The 11,785-nt window shown below is 35.7% G+C and overlaps 1 protein-coding gene across 1 annotated transcript in view; it reads right to left on the bottom strand.

Moving 5' to 3' along the window:
- The window catches only part of CPNE8 (copine 8), a 125,088-nt gene that overhangs the window by 31,450 nt on the left and 81,853 nt on the right, over positions 1–11,785 (bottom strand). Inside the window, exons 8-10 of the mRNA XM_072399040.1 lie at positions 9,083–9,124; positions 1,527–1,602; positions 59–112 (exon numbers count right to left, since the gene is read on the bottom strand). Coding sequence (XP_072255141.1) covers positions 59–112; positions 1,527–1,602; positions 9,083–9,124 — 172 coding nt within the window. The remainder of the gene's footprint in view (positions 1–58; positions 113–1,526; positions 1,603–9,082; positions 9,125–11,785) is intronic.

Genomic DNA, 11,785 nt, shown 5'->3' on the forward strand with positions numbered 1-11,785 from the left:
AACAGCAATAAAATGCAGGAACAATATTAAAATATTACCAAAAAATCATGATACTTACAGTTCCAGAATTTAGGTATTTTTTCTTCTTTCCTTTTTTCTTGGGATTTATTACCTGTAAACATGTGTTTGTGAGTAGAACATATATAAGAATAATAGATATCTCATTATGAAATAATATAAAAAGAATATGTATAGGGATAATACATGTATATGCACGCTAAGAGGACACCAACTTCATTTAATCCATACAAGAAACCTGGTATGTCTCCAATAACTAACATATTAAGCAAAACCAAAAGCATTGCAGCACAAAGAACTTGTTTTATCTTTCAATAAATAGTACAATACAGTAACTGTTTTAGCCAACCCTGGCTTTTGTCAAAGTAGGATTACAATGTAACAAACACCCACAACCATAGTACCTGAAGAGGCATGGAACACTTTTTTCGATAACCAATAAAACAAGTTCTTGGTTCTGAAACCCCATATATTAAAGAGTGTGTTTAAATAAAATTTCAACATAAAATAAATGTTTCTCTGGACAACGATATTCATTAAAACAGTTTCTGCTTATTACTGCAGTGAAATAGAAGTCAATCAAGTTGAGATTCTATTATGTTTGCCTACAGCCCTCACAAAGGTAGCATCATAATTATCTACAGCTAGATGGAGAATATAATTGTTTTCACATAGAAAATGAGTGAGTTTAAAAGATGATGACTGGCAATTAAACATAGGAAAGACATGATGTTGATTTGAATCTGATGATATAAACATCACTTTTTAGAAATGAATAATTTACAGATGTCTGGGACTACTGCAAACTCCAGTATGCAGGATTTTCTCACGCTCTATCAACACAGGCTCAGCTCCATTTAAATTTAAATGAAAATGCGTAGCGGGATTACAAATAAAATATAATCTTGTTTTAATGTTTGTACTGTTCCTGTAGTGAAAGAAAATTATGCACTCACTGTGTAAGGTGAAGTTTTACTATTTTACAATCCACACACTAAAACGAAATACTTTGTATGCATTGTGAATTTAATGGCAGGGTTACCTTGGGCAATTAGCTTTAAAATACATTTACAAAATCTATTGCTAAATGACTGCTGAATTTTTTTTTTGTTTTTTGAGGTACACGTATGTGATAGTCTTAAATAGGAAATGAAATAATAAATGAAAGTCAAAGACAAGTATTAACAGGAAGTATACCCATATCCTTCATAGGGCCCTTTAAGTAAAATGTATCAATATTTTACGGTTTATACACGTGTACAGTTCAATGTTATGTAAGTTGTCTTCTACATAATATGATGTTCATGTCTATTATAAATATATATATATATTTATTTACATAAAACTTGCTTAAAGTTTTTCATTCAACCATGTATCCAATTTCTATGTGGATTTTTCAGCCAATTTCCTGAACATACTTATCTTTATAATGCCATTCTTGGCACAAAACACGTGACCTTTTGAAAAAAAAAATCTACTCCGAAAAACATTCATTAAATACAACATACCTCATAGACATTGAATTGTGACTGTCCCCTAGACAGTTCACGATAACTTGTTGTAAATTCACCAATGTAATCATGACTGTAAAATAAACACACAGAACAAAGGAGCATTAAGGGTTATTCATTTAGGAGTGGCATAAGCACATTAGAAGTTCACTCAATCTCTGCTCTTCTAATTTACTATTAGTTTTAAACTATGACATCATTCCTTTATTGTCGAGTACCATGTGGACAAAGGAAGGTGTTGAAGATCCTGTGTTTTTGTAACAATTTACAGTAAATATTCATTACAGGTTAAGGTCAGAATACTGTTAAAAACTGGCAACTAGCTGGGTGTTTGCAAAAACTTGTAGGGGTGTTTGCTTGCAGTTGTAAGTAGTGTGTGCATTTTTTCTAATATTATATGAAATTATGCAATTTTGGTTAGTGGTTAACCACTCTTGGATGATACGTTCATTGTCTAAAAAAAATTAACCCATGTGTTTAGGAAGCTAACAATCTTAGGAGGAGAGATCTGCAATTAAAGCCTATACATGCCTTTTGGTACAGGTTGCGTTATTTATCGTTCCAGTAGAAAATGCTACTCTAAGCTCCCATCAGTAACTTAATCTCAAATCTAGGCCTTTTGTCAGGCCCTTTTGACTAAACAAAATAATAAATAAAACTGCAACGATATTCACTTTCAACATTAGTCACATAAGTACAAATACCGTATTTTTCGGACCATAAGATGCACTGGACCATAAGACGCACCAGTTTTTAGAGAAGGGAAATGAAGAAAAAAATATTCTGAAACAAATAGTGTCCTAAAATATTTTATGTGCATTAAAAACCAACAGCACAGTCAAACACATGTAATCAACCCTGTAAAGTAAACAGCAGCATTTAGAACAATTATTAACATTATTTATATTTATTTATTATATTAAAATCATAAATTATAATATAATACATAAATATAAATAATAATTTAAAACAATAATGAAATAATAGACAACAATGTAATCTAAAAATAAAATCAAAATGTACGGTACTTTTATTTTTATGTTGTGTGGTGTTTTTGTACTGTAAAAACCATTTAAAAGCAGATTACATTGTAATCTGCCTTTAAATTTCCCTCCCTGACACACCCCCATACTTCACCAATCACATCACTGGAAGATGACTCATCCTCCGGAGTGATGTGAGGGGGGGGATTTCCCTGCGTGCTCACACAGACAGAGACAGATACGGAGGCTGGAAGCTGCTGGCATGTGAGGAGAGATACATAGCATAATGCAGGATTTCTGCATTATGCTATACATCTCTCTGCAAGATGCCAGCAGCAAGCAGAGCTGCGGACACCTGGGTGAGTATTTCCTTTCAGTTGTAATCCGATTGTCATACTATGTATGACAATCGGATTGCAATATAACATTTGTTTACTTTGTGTTGTGTACGTGTGTTGTGTATGTGTGTGCTTTCCTGCTCCCAGCATGACTTTGTCAGCCAATCATGCTGAGAGTGGGAGGACGCAAGATACCAGAGTGACAGGAGTCACAGTCACTCTGGCCGCGCTGGACAGGAGAAAAGCCGGAGGGGGGGCTACACAGGGGGGACGGGACAGCGGCTGGGGAGGATACCGGAGAGACGGCCCGGGCACAGAGGCTACATTTGGACCATAAGACGCAGGGACTTTTTCCCCCCACTTCTGGGGGGAAAAAAGTGCGTCTTATGGTCCGAAAAATACGGTAAGTATTTGTTTATATGCACAGCATCTACAGGAGTAAACCATCCAGTAAAGAATTTAGCCCTTTTTCTCTTAATGTATTTCTTAAGGTCAGGTAACATAAGTCAATACTGGAGAAGCAATGAGCTTTAAACCCAACTGTAATTCACTTTCCCTAGTTATTAGAAGTTATACAATGTGCACATTAATGCTCAACATCTTTATGTAACAGATTTCAGGGCAGATTCTAATTATTATCTTAGTATTATGCTATATTCTATTTGATTTGATGTAAATGTGCCTTCCAAAAAAGGTCAGTAAATTAGAGGGCTGGCAGTAAATTATTTGCTGAACAAAAATTATTGTGAAAAAGGCCAAACATAGGATATCCATTTATTTATCTTACACTAAAAATATAACTGTTTGTTTCCACTTAAACTATTAAAAATACACCTGTAATGAGAGAAACATGTAGGCTGCCATTGTTAGTTGCTTGGCCGTCATGCGTATACCCTGGTTTAGTATTTTTAATCACTAACTTGGAAAAAGTATGCAAGGATCTTTGACCTTTCTGCAGTTTTGCTGATCTAAGCATGGTGTGAAACTGTAACTGGAATAATTAGGTTAGCATACTAACTCAATTTCCAGAAGTCACAACTGCAGCCACCGTATTTTTCTCATGACAGAAAAAAAGTTCTAGTGCATACAGATTACCTGGCAATTTTGTACTTGGCCAGCTGCAAACATAGCACACACGGGTAAAAGATTATGCCTTTCTGATTATAAGTGAGATCAAGAGAGGATAGAGTGAACTACAGTACTATGGAATGTACCATTCGTATTGGTTTGATCAGTAAAACACACAACCTAACTTGTGTAGTTTTGATCCATATTTACCAACACAACCTTTCCATTCACATTCAAATGGGGATCATTTTGTGGATCTGATTGGAAGTGGATATTGGCCCACATGGTCTAACTGATCCTTGTTTCTGAAATCAAACAGGACCTAGAGGACTACACTTACTACATGAAGTAACACCTAAAATGATGCATCCACTCATCAGCTGTCCAAAAACCTTTGAGCACTAAGGCATAGAAGGCAAAGGAACGCATGCTGTTGTAGTCTAAAACTGGTCACATGCCAGGTCACCTTACTAATATGAATATAATCGGGCCTCCCAAACACATTTTTTACAGAGAAAAATCTCCTGCTTGTACAGTTAAATAAAAAACAACATATACATAGATTGATAGAAAAACGTTACAGGGCAGATATTACAATGGCAAAATATTTAGGAGAGAACTGCACCCCCCACCTGTCATTGCCCTTTTCTTTGCAAATCTCGAAGATATGTAAATGGAATTGTTTTAAAGAGTCAGTCAACCCACATTTGATATGTTAGCTGTTCATGGGCAGTGGAGAGCCAATACAGACAAAGTCTCAATAAACTTCACCATAAATATATATTTTTGTTTAATTCAGCATGCATTTTTTGTTGAAGACTAAACTTTAGACAGAAAGGCCCACAAACAAACAGCAACTGAAAGCCGCTGCAGTAAAGGCCTGGCAGAGCATTAAAAAGGAGGAAACCCAGCATCTGGTGATGTCCATGAGTTCAAGATTACAGGCTGTCATTGCCAGCAATGGATTTTCCACCAAGTATTAGAAATGAACATTTTGTTTTCAGCTTTTTAATGTGTCCAATTACTTTTGAGCCCCTGAAATGAAGTGATTGTGTTAAAAAAAGGCTTTGGTTCCTCACATTTTTATGCAAATGTTTGTTCAACCCACTGAAATAAAACTGAAAGTCTGCAGTTCAACTGCATCTGAGTTTCATTTAAAATTAGTTGTGGTAACATACAGAACCAAAAGTAGAAAAAAAGTTGTCTCTGTTCAAATATTTATGGACCCAACTGTATATTTTGAGTGGACTAGTCCTTAATAATGTGTATGTACATAATTATACAACCAAGAAGGATATATATATGTGCCAGCTGCAACTAGCAGCGTCTTGTCATAATCTTCACAGGAAATATACAGGTTGAACAATTGGAAGAATAATGCAACAAAAACTAAAAATACTTACTGACATTTTTTATATATGCATTTACTTAATCACTAAAATTGTTATGCTGATGTTAACTGCAAACAGAAGTAAAAAATAAAAAGTAGTACCCTCTTGACTATGTGTGCAATTAGATTCAGTGGGTTAGATCACATTATCTATGGCTACTAGAAACTTGAGTGTTTCCTAATATCAAAGACTAAATGTTCTCCTATCAAGTAGACCATGTCCTATATTGAAATAGAGAATCAGGAAGGCAGAAAACACATTGTTAATCCGAAATTATATTTAATGGATAATACACAATCATACTCTGACAATCAAAAATGAATTAAACATGCTGTGGCAACAGAAGAAGTATTCAGCAATCCCACTTTGTAGATTTCAGACATTTGCATGGTTTTGTACAGAAGCTCTAAACCATGTGTAATTTGTGTTAATTTTATCAATATGAAAGACTGATGCCAACGTCTTGCTTAGCATTTTCAGATGTTTTATAATGTCTACAAGAGTGAAAAGCATTCTTGTTTCACAAGAACTGACTACTGATCAGCAATTTAAACAAAGATGCAAACACTGCAGAGTCAACAGCTGTTCATCTTGTGTGTACACATTCATTTATGTTCCAGACCTAGATGGATAGGTTTAACTAAGATAATTCTGCAACCTATTCTGACCCAAATTTGCAAACAAGCATATAATGGTGTTGCTTTTAAAATATAATTGAGTTCCTGCTGATAAATTGATGTTCTTAGAACACAAAGCATGCTAAAATGTACAGAAAACCCCATGTTTATTAAAAAAAACGGAATTAATAAAACATAGTTGCAAATGTTATCATGTAATGGCTGGGCAGTATACATTTGAAATTATTTATTACGATCTTCATATAAGACGATACTTAAAAATAAAACATTTTAGCTTTCCGACACTGTAATGGGACAAATAATTCCATATAATGCCTATATCAAAATCTAACAGAAATGGCCTATACAATACTGTTGTTTTACTTTAATTATTTCTATTTATTAAAACAATCTCCTGATACAAGCACACATTTGGCTGATTATGTCAGAAATAACTAAGGGTTAAAAAAGGAAAACAATTAAGGTAAACCCAATTTGCCGTACTGGTGTGTTGTGTTAATGTGCGTTTCATTATGGTAAACTTTTCAAATTAATGGGCTACCAATGCACCAGAATGAACAAAAAATGGACATGCCACAGAGCAGCACAGTGCAAAGTAGTATGTTTTGTCCATACCATAACATTGACCTGCAACAGTAGAAGGTGGGGTCCATTATGAATGGACAGGGCCTCATCACCATAACTTGTCCCCCAAATGGATATGGGATGCTATTTAGAATAAAACCACTGTGAGGAGGAAGAAGTGTAAAATAGGCTTTCTGAATGTAATCAGTAATTGTATGACTAATGGAAACCTTTTTTTCATTCCCACAGGGTGGTGAGGGGTTAGAGAAAGAGAATAAATCTCCCTGATGAGGACAAACATGCAGTCCTTTATCCTTTGTGCTAATCACCAGTTTCACAGGAAATTAAAATCAGGGGCCTATTTATAAATGCTTTCATCCACATTTGTTTTTACACTTAAAGGTTTTATTGATGAAAAACAAATGTACAGATATAATGTAATAGCTAATTCACACATTTATCTAATTTATTTTACAAGAAACATTTTGGATAAATGGGTGAATACTTGATTAAAAAAATGTTATAAATAGTGTGAAATCAAGATCACCTCTATAAATAAAGAGTTTTGTCAGTGTGCTGGTGTGGAGAATTCAGATTGTGTTAACACAATGCCAAAGAGAAAAAAAAAAGCCTTACAAAAAAAAATAGTCCAAAATAAGCTACTGACATTTACTGACAATTGCTGCCACCCAACATTTTAGAAAGGATTATAGGATTATAGAACAATCTGAAGTCCATCATTTCACAATGACAAAAATGATCCACATGTAAAAATATTCAGGAGAGTTGCCTATCTTCCCAGTAGTGGACATCCGGGTAAATTCACCCCAATTTCAGAGCGTGCAATGCTCAAAGAACTTGAAACAAAAGAGCCATATCTCTACAGACCTTAGCAGGTCAAAGCACAAAACAGAAAATTGGACATAATGCACAGTTTCAGATCTGCTGAAAACCAAACATAGCTTATCAGCAGAAACACCTAATACCAACTGTCAAGCACAGTGGTGGAGGGTTGATGGCCTGGACTTGTTTTCCAGCCACAAGACCTGGACACCTTGAGGATATTGAGTCAACCATGAACATCTCAGTATATCGAAGTATTCCTGATTCAATTGTAAGGCCATCTATGCAACAGCTAAAGCCATGGTCTATACGGGGTCATACAACAGGAAACTTATCCAAAACAAACCAGCATCCTACAACAAAATGGTTAAAAAAAGAACCAATCGCCCAGACCTCAATGAGATCAAAATGCTATTGCTGAACCTTTAAGAAAGCTGGCATAAATAAATGCCTGCATACTTCAATCAACCAAAGCAATACTGTAAAGAAGAGTGGGACAAATGCCTCTACAATGATGTGAGAGACTAGAAGTACATACAAGAAATGTCTACTTTACGTTATTGCTGCTAAAGGTGGTTCTACAAGCTTTTAATTCATGGGTTCAACTTAGCTTTTCACACATGGTGTCTCCATTCTGGTTTCATTTTTGGTAAATCATAACAAGGTGAAAACTGTTGTTAAATATCAATAACTTTAGAACCTGCTAACGACTAGATGATTTTAAATACGTCCTGGATTTGTAAAACCTTAGAACTGTAAGACGGAGTACTTAATTATTCAAACTGTAATTGTAAAACCCCTAAAAAAGTATTGTCACCAAAACTGATGGCCTAGTGTGCTCCCGCCCACCTCTGAACTGGCCTAATGGCCATAAAAGTTTGCCGACCCCTGGTCTACATAGACATTTTCCCCAGCGTTAAACCTGAGGCTTTAAAAGCCCATGTTTGAAATTCCCATGCATTCCAATGGGCTAATCTACACCAGGACGTTTCCTTGAGGCATTTTTTTGAGCGTTATCTATAACGTTGCATGCAATGTTTAAAAAATTCAAACGCTGGGTTACTGCTAAACAAACGCTCAAAAACACAAGAAAACGTGGGTAAATGCTTGCAATGATTTCAAATGCATTTTCCCACGTCTCTAAGCACTTGAAATGTAAACATGTTAAAAATTCGGGAAATCGTGGCATAGACGTTTTCCAGTGTTTTAAAGGCAAGCTTTAAAACGCTAATAAAAGTGCATATAAATGCAGTAGGAACTTTACATGAGTTTTTAAAAACATCCCTGTAAACCCAGCCTAATACGTGAATAAATGAAAGTGTCACATTTAAAGATATATTGCAATCTACCTTGGGACAAAAATATTGATCTAAGTACAGGGATGCTAATGAGCCTAAATCTAATGCAAATAATCCCCTTTCTCCACAGATTTAAAAGTGTTTTCTCTACTTAAATTTTGCTTAATGGAAAATACTTTTTTATTTAAAAAAAATAATGTTGAGGTTATTAGGCAGTACTTTGTAAAGTAATATGTCAGAGCTAAATAAATACAAGATGATAATAATAATACAGTAATATGACTGATAACAACAACTTGTTTGTGGGATACAAGATAAAAAACATGACTGGTACAAAGAGATGCCAGATGTACATACAGGAAAGAATTGCTTTTTAAATAAACATTCAAATAAAGGTCCGCTATTAATAAATAATAAGCTGCTACTATACCTTCCATCTCTATCCCAGTCATAGACTTCTATTTTAATTGTTCTGCAAACATAGGAAATGCACACATTACAAAATGTATTTAGACAACCATGACAAGTGATATAATTACAATTTAATCATTGGTAAAGGTAGTGATAACACACATTATCTATAGAATTTACTAATATAAATAGATTATATATTATAGCCTACTAAAAAATATAGAAATACCTTCATAACTTGCTAATTATTTAATGATTGCAAAATTTTATCTGCCTAGAAAGAAATTAAAATGTAACTAAGTCCTGGGCAAAAAAAACAGTAAAAATATACCATTCCACTTGATAATCATTTAAACATTACCTTTGCAGAGAGGCTGCTGCAAGGTGTTTATTGCTCCCTAGGTTATATCACAATGCTCTAGCAAGTCCTTTATAGCAGAAGTGATAACTCTGTCAAAACTACTCCTACCCTAAAAGTTCTATTTGCAGTCTCTCCTGGTGTTCGGTATGTCTGTACACAACTACAATATCACCTTTTCCTTCTGGAATTATAATTATTTTCTACTGGCTGAACTATTAAAATAAATACAACCAGTGAAAGGATGTAAGGTCAGCCTGCTGAACTGAAATCACAGTGCCATCCAGGAATTACAAAGGTATAGTGTGAGAAAGGGGGCAATAAACAGCTTACAACATTCTTTATTGGCACTTTCCTGTTATAGATAATGTTTATACACACATACCTTATATACTGGAGTATAAACTGACTTTTTCAGCACCCAAAATGTGCTGAAAAAGTCACCCTTTGGCTTATACTCCAGTCAGGTATCAGGCCGATTGAGATGTGGGCGCCGCCAACGGGACTGGTGTCCCTCTGTCTGCAGAGGGAATCCGTAATATCATCCGTAATGGGGTGACCACATAACAACATATCTCTGGTGTGTTAAGGCCAAGGCTATGTACACTGTGCTATACTTGCTCCCTTTTCCTGTGTACAGGGATCTCAGCAGAAGGAAAGTTAGGAAGCCAGAGACTCCAAACCTGATAGAAGACCTATAGAAGCTGCAATGCTGGAGAGAGTGAGAATCACAGAGCTAGATAGGATCACTGTGCTTTGCGTCCTCTGGTGATTAGATACCAGAATTACCAGTGTGTTGCGTGAGAGGGCATCCTCTAATGCATAAATATTAGGATAGCCAGGGTTTATTTTGAGAGGTCTCCATCTAGTGCAGGGGTGCCCAAAACGTCGATCGAAGAGCCCTGCCTTACCCCTCCCTGCTGTTAAACAGCAACTGGCTGCTACGTGTATAGGGATGCTGGGGATGTCTGTGTGAGAACGCTCTGTGTAACAGTGGCGAGTGGGGAGGGAGGCAGAGAGGGCAGTCTGAGGTGAGCAGTGCTAGGTCATTTCTTGTGCAGCAAGTCATTCTATGACAGGTGACCTGTAGCTTTCCTGTCACTATATTCTTGTAGTGAAATGTTCAGCCATTCAATGTCTCATTAGCTCCAGTCATTTCTGTGCCATTTTCATTATCTATCTATCTATCTATCTATCTATCTATCTATCTATCTATCTATCTATCTATCTTTAGCATTTTTATTGTTGGTAGATCATTTTGGATACCAGTGAGCTCTGCTTTCCTTTTTAGTGGGAACATGTGCTGCAATCATAGACTTCTGTTCTCCACACATGCTTTTATCAGTCTGGTGTACATCAATATGATGATATCCGCTGTTTTTCCTGCACGGGTAGAAGGAAATCATTCTACTGGCTAAAATATTCAGGCTCTTACACCGCATGCCAGCCCCACAGCCTGCAAAACTACAAATATGATATCTACACATTTGTCTGATGAAGTGTCAATGCCATGAACTTGGAAGCAAGGTGAAAAGCTCTACCCAGTAATCAACTCCCCCAACCCCCATTCCCTGTAAGCTAGCTTTTGTCTATAACCCATACACACACCAGTTGAAACTTCTTTGAATAAAACAAATAAATATGTAACCAGTATACTTTTACAATTTTAAAATACTGTTAAACGGCTCATGATTTCCAAAAAAGCTGCAATTATTTTTTATAACATAGGAATATTTTTTTCTTTTTGTTTTACTTGATACATTATTTCCCTTATGCTCATTTGCCCTAAGGAAAATGAATGAAAATTTTGGCTACTCTCACTGGCTTGTCTTTAAAGTGCAACTACAGACAATTCTGGAGTTTTGCATAACAGGACATAATACCAAATCATCTGGTTCTTAGGTTTTAAATGATGTTCATACATCCTCAGATGAACAACACATGACATATTACAATGTGTCATAATTTAACATAGACTGTCATAGATGTCAGTATGCAGAAGCAATGTGTGAAAAATTAAGTACACCCTTGATGCGTCCAAAAGGACTGGAAGGGTATGTAGCAGCCAGGTGCTACTAATAAAATGTACTTGAATAATACGTTGTCAGCAAGTGTGACAAACTCTATGATAGCAGAGGTTTTGGCACTTCGGTCGCCTAGCAAATTAAAGTGTGTGTGTTAACACAATGCCAAGGAAAAAAGACATCAGCAATGATCTTGGATAAGCAATTGTTGCTGCCCATTGGTTCATGGAAGGACTAAAAAGCCATTTCTAAACAATCTGAAGTCCATCATTCTACAGTGACAAAGATTATTCACAAGTAGGAAACATTCCAGACAGCTGCCAATCTGCCCAAAGGTGGA

Source organism: Pyxicephalus adspersus, chromosome 2 (assembly GCF_032062135.1).
Source record: "Pyxicephalus adspersus chromosome 2, UCB_Pads_2.0, whole genome shotgun sequence".
NCBI lineage: Eukaryota > Metazoa > Chordata > Amphibia > Anura > Pyxicephalidae > Pyxicephalus > Pyxicephalus adspersus.